We start from the raw sequence: 24957 nt of genomic DNA on the forward strand, positions 1-24957 counted from the left end.
GTTGAACCAGTCAAACATTATTAAGGCTTACTGATGTCCTGGTTTTTAAATTAGCATAGCCCTCAATTTAATAAGCTTCTTTATTAAACAAGACATATGAAAGTTGAAAAAGCTACAAAGTTATTACAATATTAAACGCCGAAAAAAAATAAAACTTCATCAGCTACAAATTAAAAAAAAAAACATTTTTCACCTTTAAGTATTCATTTTAAATTAAATGGCAAAAGTTTACATTATTTAAATATTTTTATTACTTTTAGATATAATGAAATGATTTCTGAAGCGTATAAATCAAAACAAAAGAAAGAAAGTAAGTGCATTTATCTTTTCATAAAAAACTCTTTATAGTAAATCCGTTATGTTGTTTAAGTTAAGACTTTAAATAAATAATACCAGATTTTAGTGAAAGTTTTAAAGTTTCAACAAACTTTCCCCGGATGAGTGTATTAAGCTACTTTCAATGTCCTGCAGACCAAATATGCAATTCAAAAAATTACTTTTACACAGTTAAAATGGCAGAATTAGCATCGTGGCTTAGGGCTGCTTTGTTCAAAACAAAATTTATCTAACTTACCTTGAAGGTATCTTTGTATTGAAGATATCTCTAAGCAAGTTATATGCAATGGGATTGTTTAAAAGGCAGTTTTTCTATTTACCGAGAAAAAAATATTACTTAGATTGACTTTAATTATAAGAGTTCAGAGCTGACCAAAAACTCCATCTAAGTATCTTTTAATTGAAAAAAAAAGTGAACTGGTATTTCAAAGAGAAAATTTTAACCCATGCAAATATCTTTAAAAGGTTTTAAATTGAGAACTTAAACCTGAACAATTAACTACAATTGTTGTTCAAAGATAATGATAATAGAACACTATAAAGATAAAGCCAATTAAAAAGCGCGACAGTACTTTCTTACCCCCTACCCACTTTTTTTTTTGCAGATTTTGAAAGGTCGTTGTGTAAAATGAAAGAAAATAATATCCATTTTAGTTTTTGACCTACACAATATACTCTTATTATTAGTTGAATGTTGAAAAATTCTCATTAAAAGACTCGCCATTTCAAAAACCATTCCAAAAAAGTGAATGGATGGTTTTTATCATCTTAGTAACTTTTTTTAATTTGTTTCAGAGTTTGTTGGGGCCCTATCGTTACTATTATTTTTAATTTCCTTGACACCACATTGATTCCACATAGTTCGTAGTAACTCCGGTTTGAGGATCAACAAAATGAAGTCTATGGTTGACGGTATCATGTTAATATACTAAAGCTGGTAAGTTAATGTTACCACCCCATATGCCCCATCACACAAATGAACCAGGACGAATCCATTGTTGTATTATAGGAAGCAATACGGCGGCATTACGATTCACTTCAGGAACAAAAAATCTTTTCTTGTGGATCTAATCGACCAACTTCATATTTTCTTCTAGGAAATAAACATTCGTCAATTTTCACAGTAAATTTTGGATTATTTGTTAAAATGAAACACATACGTCTCGGCAAAACTGATTCCAGTCAACAACCGAATGATCGCCGTCTATTCTCAGTCCGTATTGGACATCTTCTAAAGACATTCCTCGGCTTGAGCCAGCGCTTCTACACCTTATTTAATTAATTGATATAACCTGCCCAATTGCAAGTGTGATCTTTCAAAAAAGCTTACATTAAACTAAATTAAATTAATGGATAGTTAAATTATATTAAATAACATATTTTCACTCATCCCAAGTTTTTCGTTAAATTTGCTTAAAATATCTTTTTTATTTGGAAATGTGGGTTCTTTCTTTTCATGCAGTTTTTCTTGTTTTTTTGTCATGTCAATTTTGCATAGAGTATTGCTTAAAGATAAAAAAAAATCTTTCTGTTAAAAAAGAAATGGCAAACATAAGTGATTTTATGAAAGTTTCATCTAATTGCGAATTAGAGTAGTTTGTGTTGGCCAAAAATTAAAATGTATACCATTTTCTTTGATTTTACACAACCTGCAATAGAAAAGAGGGTGTAAAGGTTCAGTAGCGCCTAGTTACAATTAGTAAGTAGTATTAACTGCTTCTCTAATGACTTCATTTGATTTTATAAACAAAATCTCAAGATAGTAAGAAATCAGGTGGGTATATCTTTTTGAACAGTATTATTTATAGCTATATTTTTAATAATAGTTGATAATTCAGATGATTAACACAGTTAAACTAAAAAGCTAAACTAAATATCAAAAGCGGCTAAAAAATATTTTAAAAAATGAAACTAGTTTTAGAAAGATCTGCAAGCACACTTTTAATTCTTTGTTTCATCTGTATACAGAAAACAAGATCTTAATGTCAGATTAGAACTCATACTATTCTTATTAGTGAATAGATAGTTTTGTAAATACTTAGAGATTTTACTTGAAACAAATAACAGAGTTAGGGTGTAATGAGTTACAATAAAAATTTCCATTTGAGTAACTGCAAGGAATTACTTTTATAAATTTTTTTTACTAATAACTTATAATAGTATGATACAAATAACTCCAAAGTGATAACTTATACAGTTATCCTTAGAAGAAAGTAATTTGAAATAACTAATTTTTGCTACGATTACAATAACTTTTTGGTGGAAAAATATCAATATCAATCACTCATCAATCAATAACAACTAATTACACACCAAATGAAAAAAGAAGCCACAATGTGCTCAGCAGTTTTCATTGCAATAATGAAAACTGCTGAGCACAAACTGCAATCCTCATATTTAGTCTCACTTAGGTTTGAGTGTAATGTCCAGTCTTCCAACTGTCCATCTTACACTTACAGATAATACAAGCTTCAATACGCATCATTAGCTGACATTTTGACAAAACTGATTGTAATGATCTAAATAAGCTGACCGCAAAAGTAAAAAGGAAGTTAGTTGTTTGTACCAGAAAAACTGAAATTCGGCTGTAAACATTCATACCTGAGTTTTGGTCAAGAAAATATACTGCCAGAAAGTTCAATGTCTCAGAATAAAAATGCGCAAAGCAAATATCAAAAGAAAACAGAGGGGATACTTGCAGTTTAAACACTTAAAAAGAAAAAACACTTTCTGAAATATCATTACATAAAGTTAACAATACGGTGACAGATTTTCTTGGTAAATACCTGCTAAATAAAATGATGAATGTATTAGTAGTGACCAACACAAGTAAAAGCGACTGATTTTGTGCATCTTTGAAGAGCTGACTTTTTCTTTTAAAATAAATATTCTGAAGAGGTTATTTGGTTTTCTATGATCTGTAGTTTAAGAACAAAATTGTGCATTGCTGTTTCAGCTTCTGGGAAGTGTAACTCAATCTAATCAAGAAACTGACATTGATACACTGAAAGTCAGTGCATTTAATCAGTGTATGACACATTTCATTGGATTGGTTCAATAAATGAAATTGACTATACCCAGCAATATGTCATGATAAAGTTCATCCATATGCACAGTATTTGTTAAACGTTTATAGCAAACAAAAGAAGGTGAGTGTTGGGTTCCAGTTTCTAACATAATTTTAACCATTGAGGCACCTCTAACAACAGCTGGACAGATGTATAGTTTGAATCTTAACGCATCTACCCAAGTCTTATCATGAATTTGACACTTATTTTTTACTTATCTTAATATTTATCATTTTATTCAAGTTAATAATAAAAATACAATTTTTTTTAAATCATGAGCTTTTGAGTTAATAAAGTATTGTGAGAAAAATTTATTTTAATTTATGCTTTTAGATAGATATTTCATTTGCATATGAAATTTCTTATGTTTTATGAAAGTTTATTTAATATTAAAAGACGTCTGGCAAAATCTTTGTACAATATTATTTAGGGCACATGCGTTTCTAAAGCATCTAAATTGAGCCTTTAAAATTATATAAAAAGTTTGAATTGATGAGGCAATTAAGGATATTTTATGAAAACTTATGCAGTTTCTGATTGTTTTATCGGATTCTTTACACCAGAATAAAGTCGGGAACAAAAAAAAAAAATATTTTAAGTTACCTAACTGAAAACTTTTAAATAAATTTTAAAATTCTGAGGAGTCAAGAGGAACCAGGTAGTTCTTACTAAATGTCATATAGTCATATTTCAGGATCTGCTTGGAGTTTGTGGCATTTTTGTTTTAAGAACAGTTTTGCTTGTTTTTGTGGCCAAAATGACACAAGTTTTAGAAAAAATATGTTCCTTATGTTCTTTTGATATTTGACTTGATATAGAAAACATTGACGTAAATTTACTTCAATAAATTTTTGACTTGTAGTTACGGCTTACTTACTAAACTGATGAATTAATTAAATAGCAATATATTAGGCTGGAATAAAATTAATTTCAGAACATTTTTTGAATTCTCAACATTTGAAAAGTTTATCTTGTCTAAATAAATAATTCTCTCCCTATATATAAAAACTGTCTATTTGTTAGGTTTGATTAAATGAGAAGCCAGGCATTCTAACTTAAACTTAGGCGCTGGTAAGTAGCAGTACAAAAGTGCTCCTGAATTTCCTTAGGGCCTCCTCATTCTCTTAAATCAAGTTTTTTTCAAAACTAAATCTAAAAAGTACAGCTAACACCACTTCTTGCCAAGTTTAAATTTTGCAGTATTTGTATTCGAGCTTTGTTAATTTTTATTTTTTGAATTTGCTATATTATTGTATTTAAATTTAAGTGAAATGGTGATAAAATGAAAAGCTGTCTTATTTAGCAAACGAAAAATGGGACGTAATGATCTCATATAATTGGAATACGGGTAAAGAATGCGCTGATTATCTATATGAAGTTTTGACTAAAACAGCTATAAGGTTTGGATTGATGCAAAGAACTTGGCTGGTAATTTAGAAAGTGAAATGGCCGAAGGTGTAGCAAACTCAGAGATTATTTTATTACTAATTTCCGAAGAATACGAGAAATCAAGCTACTGTATCAGAGAATGCACATATGCGAATTTGTGCCGGAAAATAATCATACCAATTCAAGTTGAAAACTACCTGCCTCCCTCCTCTTCCAAGTTAGCTTTTATTATTTCAGGGAAGATATATTATTCACTATATGAAAATAAGGAAGAAAATATGGAGAAGTTATTAAAAGAAATCCAGAACTTCATCGGAAAAAGAAGCTTGATCGAAGGTACCTAAAAGTTTTTAAAAAAAAAAGGTTTTTTATTATTTTGTAAATATTTTTACATTATTAAAATCTAGTTCTTTTTTTTTTTCTCAAGATTTAAAGGAAAACTTAATCAAAAAAGAATACACCTTCTATCATTAAGTTACATTCGATGATGAATTGTGTAGGCAAGCGCGCTCTCCTCCTTGTTTGTTTTTTCTTTTATGTTTGTCACTTCCAATTCTCGTTGCCTAATTTTAAAGCGAAAAATTTAGAACGGTTGTAACATGAGAGCATACTTTTGGTGTTGTATCGATAAGTATTGAAATAACCCATAATATATGTCAAGGTCTATTGCATGTCAGGAGTTGTTTCCTATATTCAGCTTCTTATTTCTGTAAATAAGGACTTTTTTACAGAAATAAGAAGCTGAATATGGCTTTAGTTTTAAATTACAAAAAGTTAACAAGAGAAGCCCGCTACCCAAGTAGCAACGTGTATATGGCCCGACAACGGTCCGGTCCTGGCTGCGGAACATGACCAGGCCTGGCGCAGTGCCGCCATGCACATTGGCTTAATTATGGTCCAGGGCTAGCTAGCCATTGCAGGCTCTGGCGTTTCAACGGGCCACCATTGGCAAATGCTTAAAGGTCCTATGCAAGCCCATAGATTCACCAGAGCCGAATCATTGACTATTATTTTAACCTTCCTTTTCATCAGTTTTATATATTGCATGTACATATCACTCAAATATGAAAACAAAGTTTTAGATTTTATTTTAATTAAATTATCAAAGCCTGCCATTTTAATGTTCCTTATTAATGGAATACAGAAAATACCATTAAGTTAAATCACTCTTTCCGATTTGTAAATTTAAAACAAAATAAATATAAATTGCTTCATCAAAATAAAACAAAATTCAGCGAACAAATGCTATAAATCTAATAAAGTAAAATTCGTTAATAAAAATAAACTACTTTTGACTGAATTATTATATTATATATAATGTAAATTATTAACATATTATATATGATAAAAATAGTGGATAACAGCTTTTTGGATTTTACCTTCAGATGCATCTTTGGTTGGACCATTTTTTTTAATGCTCCTGTGAATACACATCATCCTTTGTAGTTGAATTCAACACATTAATTGTTACTAAACATAATACTAAGAATAAAATATACATTAGGTATGTTATCAAAAAATGCATGATACATATAAGTTTATATCTTTAAATGTTAATAATTACCATAAAATTTAGGAATAATCGCTACTAGTTTAATATATAAATGCGTGTAAAAACACCTTTAATTTTTTTTTTCATAATGCATTATATAATAAATTTTTGAATAAAGAAATATTTAAATCATCTATTATACTTTTTTATCAAGATTATATTTTGTTATACTTACTATTTTTGGAGATTTCTGCACAAGCATATAATAAATTACTATGTTGGCAGCTCCCAACAGTTGTAAGTTGGTTAACAATTATCATTAAGAAAAAATAAAAGCATTTATCTGGGATAGCTATGATCAAAGTTTAGCAAACCATCCTCAAGTTATTTGTAGCAATTGTTATAAGAATCTTTATTGTTTGGAAAAAAATGATACAAAGTATCTTGATAAATGGCTGAAACAAATATCTCAGGTTAGTTAATAAGATAAATTTTCATTTTATTCATGACTAGTTAACTGTTTGATTACCTTTATTTGTTTTTGTTTTTTTGTTTTATTAATTTTACAGAAGGCAAGAACTCATTTTATAGTTATATATATATAAAAAAACCTTTAACCTCATTGAACCTTCATAAATTTAAAAGCACTTTTTTTTACTAGTGTATTTTAAGAACTTAGTATGTTTATCCCTAAATTATTAAATAAGTTTTGTAAATTACCTTTTTATATATTTCTACACATATAGGGGAGACCGGTGCTAGTTGCAACAGGGGCAAGTTGCAACATTACGGTTTAAAGAATAGTTTTTATAAATTTTTCCTAAATTTTTTTTAAATAACATAACTATAACTTTAACACGTCAGCTGTATAAAACTTATAATTATTAAATAAAAATTTCAAAAGTTATTGATATTTTTTTTTTTTCGATATAAAATTCTAAATTTCGTTTTTGAAGTTTTTCTGGGTTTTACTTTAACACGTTGACTGCCAATAGGATTTTCGTAAAATGTCTAAAAATCATTTTCACGTTTTAGGTTTAATTTAAATAGAATACTAGTAGGTCAAAATAAAAGTATTTCATTTGTTTTGAGATATTTTTGAAGTGATTTTTGTGTTTTGAAGTGATATGTCGTGCCGGCCACCGGTGGCAGACGCGGCTCAATTGGAATACCCCGGTGTCGGCCACCGGTGGCTGACACGGCGGTCAACGTGTTAAACTTAGAGGTATATGGCCATAATAAAGTAACGATAAATTTAAAAGATTTTTCTCAAACACGAAAAGCTAAAAAAAATAGATTATTTTAACATAAATAATTATATACAATGATTAGAGTGATTATGATGCCTATGGGGTAAGTTGCATCAAATTGCTTGGGGTAAGTTGATTCATAAATTAGCTGGTAGTTTTGTTAATTTTACGCACTTTTCTAGTTTTTTCTAAATTAATGGACCTTTATTTTATATAAAAAGCGTAAAAATAAACAAAAGCAAACGTTTTATGATAAAGATAAGTTTATATAAGTTGTATATGTATATAATATATATGAAGCAAATGTATATATATTTATGTATTACAGGGTGACCGGAAAGTTCTGTCAGTACTTCACAAACAATTTATTTTTAATGTAACATACATAAACTGCTAAAATTACAGTAACAGATCAAGTAACATATGTAGTGTAAGTGTACTGTCAATGATAATCAATGACGCCATGATTGTATGGCGGCACAAATTGTTTCCATATGAAATTTTTTCCAATCGCGGATCAGCATTCGTTTCATGGAGGCCAAGTTGTGATGTTGTTTAGCATTGACCTTGGACTCCAAAATACCCCACACGCAAAAATCAAGTGGATTCAGGTCGGGAGAGGACGGAGGCCACTCATCCATCATAGGAAAAACTTCCTTTGGAAACAATTTGTGCCGCCATACAATCATGGCGTCATCGATTATCATTGCCAAAAGGCCCGAAAAGAAGACCGATTTGAATAATTTTTGGTAAACTTACACAACATATGTTACTTGATCTGTTACTGTAATTTCAGTTGTTTATGCATATTACATTAAAAATAAATTGATTTTGAAGTACTGACAAAACTTTCCGGTCACCCTCTACATATTATGTATCTATACATGTATCTTATATATATATTATGTATAAATTTATATATATAAACTTACACATATTACACATATAACATACATGTATTTATACATAATATATAATACATAAATACATATACATATGCTTCATATATATTATACTTATGTAAACTTATCTTCATCATAAAACTTTTGTTTCAAATTTATATATAAATAAAAATATATATATATATATATATATATATATATATATATATATATATATATATATATATATATATATATATATATATATATATATATATATATATATATATATATAAAGAACTTTTCTTTTTTTTCAAAAGCAGTTTTATGTGAGTGTAGCATAATAAATTTTATTGCAGCTTAAGGAAAATACTTCTTTCTTTTATTGTAGTTATAAAATTTTTTTGCCAAATAGAAATTACAGATTAACTAGTAATTTTTCTGTGAACTCTGCAAGGCTTATACTTTTAAAGTATTATGTTGCAACTTACCCCGTTTATTGTTGCAACTTGGCCCGATGCGGGGTAATTTGCAACTCCTTTTCTTTCTTTTTTTTTTCACTATTATGGAATAACTAAGTTTTATATTGTATTTATCAATGTTGGATTAACATGTCACTAAGATCTACTTTATAACCCTGAAAAAAAAATTTGAAAAATATCAAAGTTTAAGGAGATAAATGCAGTTTTTTAAATTTTGTTGCCACTAGCCCCGGTCTCCCTAACTGTTAGATTTGTGTGGTCATAATTACCGTTTTTATTTAAGGACTCATTGAAATTCAGTTCTGCAACTAAATAAAAAAATTAATTGATCTATATTAAGATATTTTCTGTTTAGATAAAACGTCAAGTTATCAGAAGAACTTCAGATATTTTAGAAATATCAAAAGATATTAATATTAATACTTCTGAATTGAATGAAGAAAAAAGTGAAAGGATGTGCTTAAAATGTTATGGAGTTGTGTCTTCAGGAATTGTTCACCTTTGTGGGAAAGTTCGAACTGTAAAAAATTTAGTTGATGCAACATATGGGTTGGGATCAGCAAGTGCAGAGCGTGTTGCCTCAAGTATTTTAAAAACTAAAATGAAACAGGAAAATATTTTTAGAGGTGAAAAGTTCACAATTGCATGGCAAACCATTGACCATAATAGCTGGGATACAAGACAAAAAAAGTGACCGTGCTGGTCTTAATCAAGTTCCTTTTGAAACAATAATGGAGCTTATCCTTTTGAAACAATAATGGAGCTTATTAATGTTTAGAACTTTCTCAGCATCAAACCAAGAAAATGTGTTCTATATTTAGAATAAGTCTTGGGTTTCGACATAGCATTCAAGTGACAAGCATTCATAGTCATTCATAGCATTGAAGGAAATATATTTGAAAAATTAAAGGCTTTAAAAGCTGAGTTGGATTAGTATTTTACTTGTAAAGAAGAAGAATTCTATGAAGCTGGTGGTATAGTAAATCAATTAATGGTTTATATTAAGGATATTGATAAGTTTATTAAACTTATAATCACTGAAAGAAATATTGATCCTCTTTCTACAATTGTAAGAGTTGCTTTGGATTCTGGTCAAGGTTTTTTAATGGTCACTAAGAATGTTTCTAATCCAAGTGATAAAACTACCAACCATCCTGATCTTAATGATGCTGGAGTCAAGCGCTGTTTTATTGTTGCTATTACAGAGGGAGTATCAGAACACAATGGAAATCTTAGGATTCTCTTGATCTTTGAAATATTAAGTATTCTGTTGCATTTGATTTAAAGTGTGCAAACTTTATGTTTGGTATTTCAAGTCATGCTGGAAAATATAGTTGTCTGTAGTGTTAAAGAGAGAGTCTTTTGGATGCTGGAGAAAAGCGAACATTTGGTTCTCTTGATTACCATTACAGTAAATACGCTGAAGCTGGAAAACCAAAATCAAAGATTGCTGATTACCAAAATGTAACTAACCCAAGAGTATTGTATCTTGAGGAGGCTCTAAGTACAATTATAAAAAAATTAGTTCCAGTACCTGAGTTGCATACATTAATTGGGATAGTCGCCACTCTTGGAAAACTATTTTTGAAACTTTGGTCTGTCTTTGAGCAATGGTTAAACTCAAATTATATTATTTTCAGAGGCTACCATGGTATTGGACTTGATTGCAACAATGCCAACAGATTCTTGGATAAGTTAGATACCCTTGATCAAGGAAAACTTGAGTTATTTCCAATAATTGAATGTTTAAGAAAGTTTCAGGCAATGAAGCAAGCTACATTTAGTGTAAAAATAAATGCTTATTATGAGATTACAGTTACAGAATTTAAGACATCTTATGCCAATTTGATGGAATATGTAAATAATTACTATGAAAATGTTTCTTTAAAGATTCCCTGGAAAGTTCATATTGCAGTTAACCATATTATACCATTCCTAAAAAGTACCAATACTGATTATGGAATTGAAATTTACTCAGAACAAGCTGGTGAATCCATTTATCTGACTCCAAAAAAACATTGATTAGGTATAAAAGTCAACTAAACCACTCAGAATATGCTAAAAGGTTGAAGTCAAGTGTTGTTGAATTTGCAGCATTAAATAGTCAATATGTTTGTTATAGGAAAGATATATTGTTGACCAAATGCAAAATTGTGCTAAGCAAAATTGTTCATTTTGAGTAAATTGGATTTCAAACTAATTTTAAAACAAGAAAGCTTGTTGTTTTTAATAGAGTATCTTGTTATTTGTGCATTAAAAGGTGCAGCGTTATAAATACATACCGTTTTTAATGAATTTTTATATAAGAAGACACATAATACAGAGTAAAATTAGTTTGAGATATATTATGCATTAATATGTCTTAAAGATATGTGAAATATCTTTTTTTCAAAACAGCAAACCATGTGGCGCCCCTCTTCTTTTCATTTACAACTTAAATGTTTTTATTTTTTATTTTATCCATCTCAATGGAGGTTCTTAATACTCCTAGTTTATTTAACTAATATATTACTTATCAATAATAATAAAAAAAGGATGTGGAGAGACTTCAAACGTGGCGGTCACTGTGGTTCACAGTGGATGCGGTCACTGTGGTTCACAGTGGATGCATTTGTAGTGTTTTGCGATCTTAGCCGCATTCACTGCGGTTCACAGTGAATGCGGCTAAGATCGCAAAACACTACAAATGATTGCAAGTGATTGTAGTGTGAGAGTCATAAGTGGTTATCTCTCAAGATGAATACGCTGACTCGAACCTGGTCATCCGGTGCCGTGGTAGGCGATACGTGTCTCGGAAAAGCGACCAGCTACAAGGATGACGGCAATGAAAATAGCCCGGTGTTTCGATATCAAGAGTCATAGTGATCACAAACGAAAATGTCTTTACAAATCTAGAATTTACAAGTTCTCTTTGATGGTGAGGATGATGATGAAGATGATGATGATGATGAGCATGGTGATCTACGGTATTGCAACAAAAATGTTCGTTATTGAGGTTTTTAATTTCGGTATTGCAACTAGATTCGTTTTTGCAACTATGAGGGTCGTTTTTGCAACTTCGATGTTCGCTTTTGTTACACCAACATGGGAATATTCGTTATTGCAGCATTTAGCGGCACCCGTGTAACTATTTCGCTTGTTGTCCGCCATTAAACTTTCATTTAACCCTTTCATGCGCTGGGTTGTTGTATAACAACAAATTAAGCTAAGCTTCCCCAATTCAAATGGTGCATTCTAACCGATTGAAAACAATATTGTTTTATAAATGAGACTTGAAAAAGGCTGTAGAAAAAGTCTAATTTAACATTTCATAGTACCACTGTCATTTTGTAGATGATTTTTTATGAGTTCATAAGAAGGAAGTTGTACATTTTCTTTTCGTGTTAGTCTTTAAGAATATTATAAAAAGCTAAAAAAAAATTACCTATGATTTAATTTTTTACATATCTGATACTCGTTGATCTTTGAATATTTGTTTAACTGTGTTTATGGTTTAAAAGAATCAAGCTATGTTAAAGTTATAATTGTTGTGGTGACGCTTCCTCCTGTGGAACAATATGTCCACTCTGTAAGAAAACAATTGACATCAATTGTCATGGAAGTCTGATTGGGAATGGATATGTTATTTGAAAGTTATGTGCAGGTACATATTTATTTTTATTTTTTCAAAAGTCATCTAAACCTTACTAATTTAATAGGCTTGAAAAAAAGTTTGCAATAAAGCACTATGTAAAGTAACATAAAAATGAATTACTAGTTTACTAATCCAATTTTAAGTTATTTATATTGTTGTATCAACATATCTCTTTTTAACACCTTTTAGCCTTTTTATGTTATTGTTTTGCAATTCTACTCATACTAATTTTTAAATTTAAATTATTTGTAAAGGTTGTTCTAAATCTTCCACTGTTGAAAAGGATATTATTGTTGGAAGAGGTATATGCTTTTATTAAGTTTGATATCTACATACTAATAAGATGAATTTTTTAAGATTATTATGTTTTCAAATCATGTTTCACAAAATGATAGATTAATACATTTAGATCTATTTATAAAAGTTTCTACATACATGATGTATAAACATTTATAAATAGATCTAAAATAGAATAATAACTTTCTAACATTTAAATGTGTAACATTAGTGTATATAAATAAAATTTATTAATCCTGTATTGATGCGCTTTAATATAACAGGGGCATTTTTTTGTTTAAGTTTTTCAAAAAATGACAACAGAAAAAATAAACAAAATTGCTGCATCCCAACTTCTCAAGTCAATATTTTCTGGTACTGTAAGTTTAAATTTAAATTTTCATAAATTTTTATTTATTTATACTAATCAAAAATGTATCAGTTATGTGTGATTTTAGTTTTCTAACCAATATGTTTTAGTTAATGAACTTAGTATCTTAGTTAATGCATTCTTTATCTTTATTATAAATGTCATTTTAGGTCTATAGTTACATACATGATTATTTCCAAGCTGGAGGACAAAAAAAAAGTATGCTTGCAATTAAGTAAATATATAGGTTTTTTCCTTGAAGTAGAAGCATGTAAAGTATATTTTACATATATGCTACTCTACTTCAGCAAATTCAAATACTGCATATTAGTTTAATTGAATCTAAAGTGTTTTCTTTTCTAAAGTTGTAATATGCACTTTAGTTTCTAACCAATAACTATTTTTTTAAATATTATGAATAATATTTTTTATCCATCCATCCATAGAAAGTTTATATGATCAAGAAACTATTGATTTAATGAGTGACGATCAACAACATGATTTGTATATTTCACTTGCTAAATCTTTCAACTCTGTTAAGGTAAGCAGCTAAAAGAATAAATTTATATTGTTGTGTAAACAAGTTTTTTTTATGCCACATACATTTAAATAAATATACTAAGTATAAAGTTCAAAAAATAAATTTCTACTGAGTTTAGTTTTAAATTTTTCTTACTCAAAGCACTTTTATTTAGGTTTTATACTTCTGTATTTTCATAGTTTTTTTATTAGTAAACATATCTCAAAACAATAAATATATTTTCCATGAGCCATACATAAGGCAACATTTTTTTTTAGGATAGCGATTATGTTTTTAAAGTTCTTGTCCTGGAAGCAATAATTTACCTTTTTGCTAAGGTTGAGCAAATATCAAGAATAAAAGTATGTTTTTATTTGTAGAATTTGGTAACTCGATTGTATATTGTATTTTTTTACATTAAATCAATGAGATCATCAGATTTTAAGTTGGCTGTCTAATACTTTAGTAACTTGTTTTTCTCTTGTTTTTTTGTTGCTAATGTTTTATCTTTGTTTTACCTGTTAGACAATTGTTTTATAGTCAAAATGTGATGGATGAGGAGACCAAAATAGGAAATAGGTTGACATGTTTTATGAGAGTTGGCAAACTTTCTGAGGCTGAAAAGGTTAAAGTATTTTTAATATGTTAAAAGTTTTAGAAATATATAATGATAAAAATAATATGAATAATGATAATGCTAACTATAGTAACAACATTAATAATAATGATAACAATAACAATGACAAAATTAATTCTGAGCTAATATTTAATATCTCATAGTTATTAGTTTTATAGAACTAAAAATTATTTTTTAATTGGAATTTTATCAATCTTTCTTAGATTTGAATATTCTTAATGCTATTTTCTTTTTAGATATTCAAAGAGTGGAAAACTAAAAAAAAAAAATCAAGAAAAACACCTCAAATGAATATAACAGCTTAAGTTCACAAAGTTCACATAGGTTGCCAGTAAAATGTCCACTTCCAGGATGTAATGATAGCATAATTGATTTACCAAGACATGCACGTTTATCTAAGCATGGACTTTCAAAAGAAGAGGCCAAAAAGTTAAGAGAAAAATTCGATTTGAGAAAAGAAAGAGCTAAAGTTTCAAGTCAATATTCCAGAACAATTAAAAAATACAAATGTCCTATTTGTAATGTTATTACTAAAAGAATACACGATCATTTATACAGATCTCCTCGTTATTTTTTATTTTAATACTTCGTCATTTTGAAGCACAACCAAAGCAACTAAAATTAAACAGTTTTAAGCTCATCAACTTTATTTTTCAACTTATAAAGCGTAGGAAATTGATCATTAAAAACCAAAAAAAGTTGATATCGTGTTTTAAAAGGCTATAGTGAATAATAAATATCCCGTAAAAGTTCTAGTTTCTGAAATTTATAAGGAATCAAGTTTTGAAATAACTCGAAATTAAATGAAACGTATGCTTCCTTTTTTTGGTACGCAAAGATTGTAAGTTCTTTAAAGAAAAGTTTTAAATACCTTTTCTATTATATTACTTTCTATTACTTAATAACTTATATTATGCCGGAAAATGCAGAAAAGTCGAATACAATTAATAGTCATAAGTTGTTATCCGAAGGGAATTTTTCAAAGCGTTTACTCGATTTCTGAAAAACAAAAAGTAAAATCACTTTTTATTTTTTAGAAATCGAGTAAATTTACTATACAACTAACGCAGAAATCATAAATTGAAGCTTTTTTGAGTTAATGGATACTTTTTAGTTTTTTGAGCGTGTACACAATTTCACACATTTGCAAGCGTACGCGTCTAAAGCCGGAATCTTTGATGCGAATAAGAATAAAACTTATTTATAATTTTTTAGATATAGACACAAAAACGTTAATTTTTTAGAAAGGTTAACATTTTTGTATTTAATTATCAAACTTTATTTAGTTATTTCAGCATTTAGGATAAATTGCGCAACCCCATACGACTTTTTAAAAAGACACTTGTAAGGGTCAAGGCAGTGGTTATTAATCACAAATGAAAAATACATTTCAAAAATAAATAAATGTTTAATTTAATCCTAAAGTTTTTTTAAAAACATATAAAACCTTATTGTAATTATTCGTTTGTAATTTAACACAAAATTGTTCTGTAATGCAACGACCATCATGTTCTGTAACGCCACATTACCTGCTTTAATGGTTATTTTCACAACAAAAAAGTAAATAAATTTGAAAAAACATATTGTTTTAATGCATATTGGTTGCTAAAGATTCAAACACCTAATACAAAAAATAAAAAATCCTCAAAAAAATTTTCTCAAATATGCACTCGAATATGACACTTTTAAACTCTTTCTTCAACTCACCGTTTACTCAGGTAATACAGTTGTACCTTAAAAATTTTCTTAAAATAAAACTGTGATAATTTTTAAATACCCAAATATAAGAAAGGTGATTTTCTTAAATTATAGGGTGATGTAGCCATAAACGTATTGAAAATCATGTAGAATAAGGACTTTTTACATCACCTTCTGTTTAGCCGGAGTACTGATAAGTTCGGTAAAGCAACTTTTTTAAAACTTTAGCCTAAGTATCAAGATGAATAACTTTTCAAATAATGTTTTTATTACATGGTCTGAGAATTAGAAACTAAAACTTTATTTTAAAAAGCATTGTGCCAAAAATTTCCGCTTTCAAACCTTAGAACCACGTCATTATAATCCACCGCATAAAGGTTGCATTAGCGAACCCAAAATCACCATACTGATGATGATGATGATGATGATGATGATGATGATGATGATGATGATGATGATGATGATGATGATGATGATGATGATGATGATGATGATGATGATGATGATGATGATGATGATGATTATTTGATCATGATGATTTGATCATGATAATGATCTAAATTTGTACATTTTAAATATTAGTGGAAAAAAAAGTAAAAGACTTTAGGAAGGAAATAAATGATGATTTTAAAGGATTATTTCAATATTTACATCAAGAACTGCATTTATCCACATTGTAAATATTGGTCAGTAGTGAAATATAAAAGAATATAAACAATATCGTTGTCTTGATCACGTTGCATAGGAACATGCTCTAAAACTTTGCAACGCATTCCCAGAATCTTTTTTTTGGATTATCTTTTTTTTTTGTTTCATCATACACTAGATCAAAGTACATTGATAGATTTCAAATATCATTAAAAAATCTCTTTTCATTTAAGATTTATAACCATGTTAAGCTTAAAATTATCTCCAATTACCCCTGAAATAATTTTAAATGGCCTTAACTTTTAAACGAAAAATTTTCTTTTGATGTAATTTGAAATCTGTCGATGAATTTTGATCTAGTTTAATACACAATAGCGTGCAAAAGTTTAGAAACACCTACATTTTTTCAGTTTTTAACGCATAACTTTACACAAACTTTCTCAAATAACCTGAAATTTTTACCGAATGTGCTCTATATTATAACAAATCAAAATCTATTTCATAAAATTTTTAAAACTCACCGGTCAATTAATTTTTTTTGTTCTTTTTAAAAGGCTTCTTTTGAAACAGCTGAATTTGGATTATTATTTATTTCTATAAAGCTGTTTACTAAAGTATTTATTAAAACGTTAAACTAGTAGTTTTAACTTTAAGTTAGTAGTTTTAAGAAGTATTTACTAAAACTCTCAAAATTTAAAATTTTTTAATAAAATAGATTCAATAAAAATTTAGTATATGGTGGCATACCCATTTCCCTTTAAAACAGTATCGCAGCGACGAGGCATCGAATCAACTAAGTTAATGAGAACATCATAAGGAAAATTATACCAACATTCTTTAATCAAACCAAATAAATTGTCTTTGTTGGTTGGTTTTCTACCAAATAAATGCCTGTCAATGTACTCCCACAGATGCTAAATGGAATTGAGGACTGGGTTCTATGAAGGCTATTCAAGAACGTTGACTTTTTTTGATTGAAAATATTCCTTAACAGATCTGGCACAATGTTTTGGGTCATTATCGGTTGCATAATAAAGTAATGATCAATCCCGGTTGCATAATAAAGTAATGATCAATCCCTACAAGCATTTTTCTACATTTCGAGCAAAGCATGGTAGGAAGGTCAAGGTTATTCACTGAACAATCTTTCCAGAATATAGTTTTGATAAGGTTTGAGTAGTCATTTTTCTTTTTATTTAGATTTAAATAAGTTGCTTCAGCATTATTTATTGGTCTTAAATCCATGCTTTTTTTGAAGCAGCAATTACAAAACTTTTTAACGAAATCACTATGTTCTTTTGCATGTTTAGGCATTTTAAATGAATGCTTCAAATAAAAACTTCTGATAAGGATTGATAATATTGGCATGATATTAAATGTCAATCAAATTTCAATATAATGGCTACAAGCATGCTCTCAGTTCGTATGTCAACGCGTGTGAGGAGTTATTATGCAACTGTTAACAATTAGCCACTGCTAGTTGAATGTTACCTGTTCCATAAAAAAAATTCTCACAGGTTTCACTTGTTAACATACTTCAACTGCGACAGATTTTGTTGTAACAAATATCAATCGGCTAAATAATTGGTTAATTTTGTTCCTAAAAGAAAGAAGACAGTCTTCTAAAGTTTTTTTTTTTTTTAGTAAAAGATGCTGTTTTGTTTTTTAGTTTTGTCACCACAAATCAATTTAATATGATTACTCTGATAATAAAAAATGAATTTTTTAAATCTGTTTTAATACTTTTTATGGATAAAACTTTCTACAGTATGAATTGGTGGTAGGGGCAAATAGATTGACAAAAGAAGATGTTTTTTAAATAGAGTACCTATATTCTGATAAAATTGATGATTTTATTCTAGAAAAGATTGTAACAGGGTTTGAGTTGATTAAGGTCTTAGAAAAATCCCCATGTATTTGACCTGATAAATATACTACATGTATATAGTTTATAAATATACTTTATTCTGTAGACAAGCCTGATCTTGCTGCACTCATTAAGGATACTATATCAAGTGAGTACTTTATTTTTTATGTATTTTTATCATAATAATTTACTACCTCAATTTATTCCTAAAATATAGTTGTCTGCGGTTGCATGTTTTAACTTAATGCTCTATTTTAACAGGCTAATTAACAGCTAAAAATGCCAAGTATATCTTGAGAAGAAAAAATGAACAGTAAATATTCCCTGAGAAATATTGCATGATATACATGATATGCATATCTACATCAAGCACTAAATCAACAGAGATGAAAAATTGAATTACATTAGAGGGCATTATTTACTTTGTAATAAACTACTGTTGGGTGCAATATTGCTTGAGTTTTGTTTTAATGAAAACTTCATTTTTTGTCAGTTATAAAAAGCTTATAATTTTCTGCAAAATTACAGACAATGACCTCAGTACTACTTAAATCATTTTTTAATATTATCAAAGAAGTAGCTTAATTTTTTTTTATGTACGAATGAACTAATCATGAAATTAACATTTGGATGGTAGATGCAGACACATACTGAATGTGTACCTGATCCCCCTATTGCTTTGGTTTCACTTTGGACTATGCGATCGAAAGTTAGAAAAACTATTCTTTATAACTGTTTTTAAAGTTAGCATAGAATTCTTTCAGCTTAGATAATTAGGAATACAAAACTCTTTTCTTTATATTTATTAGACCAAGAAATGGGACCCAATATCAGTAGTTTAACTTTCTAATTGTGATGGGAACTTAACAATTTTTTATTTATTTTTAGTATATTTTAGTATATTTGCTTCATATTGAACTTCTTTGAATAATTTATTAATAACTTTTTGTCTTATCTGAACAGGAATAAAGTCTTAAGGTTTAAAGTCTTTGCAATTCCTAATTTTATTGTCTGTTGAACTGGTAATAATTTCTTTTTAACACAAGCAACTCTTAGGTTGCATTTTAAGATGACTTAAGTTCATAGAGGTCTAAGAAGAATTAAGATTTTCTTTCCTAAGGTGCCAATATACATTATATGGCTGAAAACATTTGCACATGTAAGTTTAACAATTGCAATAATAAACATTCACAAACGTTCAAATGTTCACAAATGTTCTTTTTCCATATTATTTTGTTTCCTATATCACATGTAAACATTTCATAAAGATTATAAACCATTATTGTCATTAGAAAGCTCACTGTTCAAAAAACACCCCCTAAAAAAAAAATTAACTTTGGAGCCTCAGGATTTTTAAACTAAAAAAAAAAAGCAATTCAAAAACAACTGTTTTTCAAAGATTAAGTATTACAAACACTCTAGATGTTCATGAACCCATCAGAAAGTTTAAATACAAACTCTGGTAAGTTGATGTCTTGCAGGAAAATGCTACTTCACTTTGGAACAGTTGAAAATGTTGACTGCCTTCATTTATATGATGTCAGCAGTGAAGAAATCTCTCAAGGATTACAGATATAATTAGCATGACTTCTTGGACATGATCTGGGATTACAGAAAAAAGTCACAATAGTGTCCTTGATCCCAGATCACAATTACTGCATTTGCTCAACTGAAAAGTATTAAATTTTGTTCCTAACTGTTGAAATGAAAGAGTCTGAATGCAAAGGCTTTTTATTTCTAATGACCTTATTGCTTAGGCCTTTAATATATTTCAAATATTTTTCAGCGTAATGCTAGAAAACCTGCTTACTTTTTGCACAATCAATCAGTTTTAAAACTTGAAAATCTGGAAGAACTCTCAAAATCCTTGGTTGTGCAGATTTCAGAAATGAAATAAAGCCTCTTAAATCAGAAAAATGATGTGTTAATACCCTTGTAGCTGTTTTGAAATTCAATTTTCCTAAACATATAATTGCTTTTAATAAAGGTTTAAAAAGATTAATATTAGGCCTACTTGAACATCCTATTAAAAGAGAAAAGATGTACACTTCAATCATTGAAGTAATTCTTAACAGCCGCAATTCTTAGCGCCTCTATATAGTTTGATGAATAAATTTTAGAGCCTGTTCGGTCTAGTAACTTAAGCCTATGGAATATAATAGTACAAAAGAAATGCAAGTTTATTTAATAAATATTCGTCATAATTTATGCAAACTTTATAATTCAAATGTTGAAATAGAGAATTTAATTACTAAGACTATAAGTTATTTTTCATCAAATTTAAAAGTTATTATTCATACCAAAGACTCTACCTTTCATGTCGTAGAATTCGATAATATGTTGCTCAACAATGTGTACTTTCAAAGGAATTGTAGCCTTTAGATTTCTATAGCTCGTAGAGAACTCCTCTAAATCTTTGACATATGTGGACCTAAATGATTTTCCAAAACAACCATGGAATATTTTTTCAAAATCTCAAATCACTTTAATGTATTTGGTAGCGGAAATTCCAAGACTAGATTCTTAAAAAAACAGTTCAAAGCTGTCTATGTTTTTAAGCAATTTATTGCAAGCATTGTCTTCCAAACGATGCTGCGCTTGGTAGGACACTCTGCAGATGTTTATCTTAGACAGATATTGTTTAACAAACTGTAACCCACACTCCTTGTTTTTAAATAAATTTTTTCAGTATATGTAGACCAGGAATATTTACAAGTTCATGTATTTTTTTGTTTTTCTCGCCTGTTAGCAAAAGGGGATTAACAATATTTGTGTACTTTTTTGCTTTTTTTAAAATTGTACCATCAGCCATCAATCGGTCGTACAAACTACACAAAGATTCTAAAGCATAATGATCAGCTTTTTGAAAGTCAGGAGATGACATTATGCAATACGGACAAGGGTGCTTTGATATTGCAGTTTGTTCATTGAAGTTCAATGAACTAGTCTAAGTGTTGCTGATATCTCAAACTAATAAGCTTTGTAGGTTGTGTTGAAGTAAAATACGTGTTCCAGCTTCATTATCAGTTGTTCGTGTTAAAATATATACAATGTAAACTGAATATAATAAATGTAAACTGAATACCGAATAGTTTTTTGACATTGCTGAGTGGTATTATGACAGCAAGCTCGTTAACATCTGATAACCAGTCGAAGCGATATTAATTCACTGTCCCAATGGGTTTGCTAATGAACTTTTTAAACCATTAGCATAAGATATTTTTTTATTTTAATAGTAGCTGTGTTTTTATTTTGCCTTAATCCCTGTAACTGATGTTGTCTCCATCTTCTAGAAACTTTTTTAAAGGTGGTAGTAAACTTTTTCAGTTTGTATGTTTGAATTTAAGTTGAATAATAATGAATGAAAGAACATCATGATATAAAAATATAATCTTATTTTCTTTATTATCTTTAGCTTAAAATCATTTTATATCTCTAATATAGAATTAGAACAACCCAAAAATCCAATGAAGCTGTCTAATGAATTAACACCAAGGATATGCGATAGGGTCAGTTTTAGTATTGGAATGGATTGGCGTTGGTTTGGACGACATCTTAGTTTGAATGAAACTGAACTTGATCATATTGACTATGATTATCAAAGGCTTTATGATAAGGCTATGGCGGTATTAACTATATGGAGTCAAAGGTTTAAAGATCCAACATGGGAACAGTTAAAAATTCCCCTTGCTGATATTCAGCGTCTTGATGTAATAAGGGAAGTTGAAAGAGAATTTAAAACTGCTCCAAACGTCGAGGTATCTTTTTCGTATCTTGCTCTAATATTTAAAAGTATATTTATTCTAAAGTAGATGTCTAACGATATTGTTTATAGTGGTCATCCATTTAAATATTTGAAGAATTTGGTTCAAATGTGAATGTAGGTATGAAAGTAGATAGATAGGTATTTATGTACAATAGCGATAAGATTAGTTTCTGCTTTCTCACCAATATTTTTCTTGTCTTTTTGTAGGTGAATGATTTTTAACTTAAATATTGGTTTGCAGTTATTTAAATGAAATAAACAGCATAAAACCTAAATAAAAGTTTATTAATAGAATCATGACTCACGCAATTTCCATTTTTTCAAAGGTGATAAAACACCTCAATAAAAAAATTAATTCAATTAATTTTAACAGGTATCCTAATTCTAATAATGAGGGTTATAGTTAAATAAGGTGTAATTGTAAAGGTTCCAACATTAATTACAAACAAGGGTATGTTGTACTTAATTACATTATTTGGCATTTCTTATCAAATGGCAGAATCAGTGAGTTGAAGCAAATGTTAATTAATTACATTATTTGGCATTTCTTATCAAATGGCAGAATCAGTGAGTTGAAGCAAATGTTAATTTAAAAATGTTAAGCCATAATTTGTCTTAATGGCAATAACTGGAATTGTAATCCTAATATTTAGTCTTACGTTAGTTTGATTGTAATGTCTAGATTTCTAACTGTCTTGCTCACACTTACTGACAGACAATACAAGCTTTAGCATTGGCTAATATGTTAGCTTGTCGAAATCATGGCATCTGATTTTGTCAAAATTTAGCATTGGCTAACATTTTGACAAAATCAAATGCAATTATTTAGATGGGCTAACAACATTGACAAAATTGAATGCGATACTTTAGAAAAGTTAACAGTAAAAACAAAAAAAAAGGTTGTTTCCGCCAGAACTCATTGTCAAAGTGTCTGAGCTTCTTTTGCTCACCTCTTAATACAAAATCTCTTTCCTCTTAAAACTCTCTTTTTAAAAACCTCAAGAAAGTCTCTTATAACTTCTTAAAATTCTTTTTTTTGTCTTTCTTAAAACTCTCTCTTCAAAAACTTCCAAAAATTCAGCTGGATTTTCTGGAAAAAATATCTGGAATTTCACTATATTTTTTTAACTCTTCTCTTTCTGTGTCCCGAGATATCTCTTAAATCAGGTTTTGTTCTGGCACTTGATTATATCTTTAAGTTAGAACAAGTAAAAACTACGGCTAACGCTATTTTGTGCCCAGTTTAAAGTTTGCAGTATTTATATTTAAGGCTGTATTTTTTTTTTTTTTTTTTTATTGATTTGCTTTATTATTGTTTTTATATTTAAGTTAAATTAAAAGTAGCATTTAATCTTATTTAGAATTGAAAAATGAGGCGTAATGGTGTCATGATTGGAAAACGGGTAGAGAATGGGCAAACGACTTATAAAGTATATATCAAGTATATATATATATATACATATATATATATATATATATATATATATATATATATATATATATATATATATATATATATATATATATATATATATATATATATATATATATATATATATATATAAAGTTTTCACTGAAAACGGTTATAAGTTTTGGATTGATATAAAGAACATGGCTGATTATTTAAAAGTGAAATAGCGATAGGTGTAACAAACTGTGAAATTATTTTATTACTTATTTCAGAATAATACGGGAAATCATTTAAATGTAACGGAACATACCCTCATAAGAATATATAGAATTTCTTTAAGAGTTAGTAAAGCTCATTACTTTAACTTAATTGACTTTATTTTTCTCTTGAAGTTTGAAAGAAACAAGACATTTTTCTTGGTTTTATAAAGAACACACCTTCTTTCAATAAGTTGTACTAATGATTATTAGCTTAAGTATCAGATAATTAACTAAACGTTATTGATCATAAATAATTTTATGAATTTGATCTTAATTGGTGTAAATGATTATCTTTTTAGTTTTATTTTTCTAAATGTTTAAACTGTTCTCTATTCATGCATCTTTTATGTTCATAAAGAACTATTATATCGTTCAGATACAGAAAACTTTGAAAAGTTATTTAATCTCAAAACTGTTTTATTGTATTTGTAAAACAAAAATTGTTAAAAAAAACTTTAGTCGTCAATCACCAACCGATCAGAGCGCTAGTTCAAAATTTTCGTAACAGTAGTTGCAAAACAAAACTGGTGGTAAATATTTTGTAGCCATCAACCAGCCATAAGAATTTTTGCCTCAAACATTTCGCATGCAATTTTTCAAAGTTAAAAAAAATTGTGAAACTTGTTTACACTTGCTGTTGTATATAAAAAATAGAAAGAAAAGTTTGTACAAGATGATGCAAAAAACAGAGCGAATAAACCATTTGTTTATTGAGAAAACGCAGTAGCAAATAAAGTGAAGATTAAAAATGAGCTTGTGAGGAGTGCGCAACATGGAATGTTTAAACGAGTGTTTAACTACAAAAGAGTTTTATATTCACTTGAGAGCTAAATTTTATTGTAAAGAATGTAAAGTACAGGTCTAATGAGCATGGTAATTTAAAATGGGCATGTGTACCATGCGGTGGGGCAAATGCTTTATGACGTGCTTGTACTTCAACATCACTAAAAGTGAAACCTTTATATGGTATGT

General features: G+C 28.5%; 4 protein-coding genes and 1 pseudogene across 8 annotated transcripts in view; 4 read left to right on the forward strand and 1 right to left on the reverse strand.

The window, feature by feature from the left end:
- Window positions 1-4841, forward strand: part of LOC149877320 (uncharacterized) — a 52084-nt gene extending 47243 nt beyond the window's left edge. For all 4 annotated transcript variants that reach the window (XM_090073819.1, XM_090073822.1, XM_090073820.1 and 1 more), the window contains 2 exons: window positions 261-310; window positions 4708-4841. In XM_090073819.1, the coding sequence (XP_089929945.1) occupies window positions 261-310; window positions 4708-4841 (184 nt within the window). The remainder of the gene's footprint in view (window positions 1-260; window positions 311-4707) is intronic.
- Window positions 1-24957, reverse strand: part of LOC149877309 (uncharacterized) — a 318348-nt gene that overhangs the window by 206894 nt on the left and 86497 nt on the right. The window lies entirely within an intron of this gene.
- LOC149877322 (uncharacterized) lies at window positions 4708-14894 on the forward strand. 2 transcript variants are annotated; one of them, XM_090073827.1, is made up of 9 exons: window positions 4708-5129; window positions 12399-12541; window positions 12787-12834; window positions 13112-13188; window positions 13349-13397; window positions 13625-13719; window positions 13977-14060; window positions 14239-14323; window positions 14572-14894. In XM_090073827.1, the coding sequence occupies exons 4-8, from the start codon at window positions 13123-13125 to the stop codon at window positions 14254-14256; spliced, it is 312 nt and encodes a 103-aa protein (XP_089929953.1). In that variant the 5' UTR covers window positions 4708-5129; window positions 12399-12541; window positions 12787-12834; window positions 13112-13122; the 3' UTR covers window positions 14257-14323; window positions 14572-14894. The 2 variants fall into 2 exon arrangements, with proteins under 2 accessions (XP_089929953.1, XP_089929952.1); XM_090073826.1 differs by lacking the exon at window positions 4708-5129 and having other exon boundaries at window positions 11579-12541.
- LOC149877323 (uncharacterized) lies at window positions 8914-11113 on the forward strand (annotated as a pseudogene).
- Window positions 14291-23735, forward strand: LOC149877324 (uncharacterized). The gene is made up of 5 exons (XM_090074232.1): window positions 14291-14329; window positions 14610-14804; window positions 18630-18696; window positions 21993-22306; window positions 23676-23735. The coding sequence occupies exons 1-5, from the start codon at window positions 14291-14293 to the stop codon at window positions 23679-23681; spliced, it is 621 nt and encodes a 206-aa protein (XP_089930358.1). The 3' UTR covers window positions 23682-23735.

The sequence above is a fragment of the Hydra viridissima genome, unplaced genomic scaffold (assembly GCF_058129835.1).
Source record: "Hydra viridissima isolate aposymbiotic clone 2 unplaced genomic scaffold, HvirCarnegie_v1 scaffold_16, whole genome shotgun sequence".
In the NCBI taxonomy this organism is placed as follows: domain Eukaryota; kingdom Metazoa; phylum Cnidaria; class Hydrozoa; order Anthoathecata; family Hydridae; genus Hydra; species Hydra viridissima.

Excerpts from the sequence above, each read along its gene's own strand:
- LOC149877322 (XM_090073827.1), top strand. The coding sequence starts at position 13,123 with ATGACAACAGAAAAAATAAACAAAATTGCTGCATCCCAACTTCTCAAG. Across the intron at positions 13,189-13,348 it reads AGTCAATATTTTCTGGTACT|GTCTATAGTTACATACATGA; the intron begins GTAAGTTTAAAT and ends ATGTCATTTTAG. Across the intron at positions 13,720-13,976 it reads AATCTTTCAACTCTGTTAAG|GATAGCGATTATGTTTTTAA; the intron begins GTAAGCAGCTAA and ends ATTTTTTTTTAG.
- LOC149877324 (XM_090074232.1), top strand. The coding sequence starts at position 14,291 with ATGAGAGTTGGCAAACTTTCTGAGGCTGAAAAGGTTAAA. Across the intron at positions 14,805-18,629 it reads TGAGAAAAGAAAGAGCTAAA|TTTATAAATATACTTTATTC; the intron begins GTTTCAAGTCAA and ends ACATGTATATAG. Across the intron at positions 18,697-21,992 it reads CATTAAGGATACTATATCAA|AATTAGAACAACCCAAAAAT; the intron begins GTGAGTACTTTA and ends TCTCTAATATAG.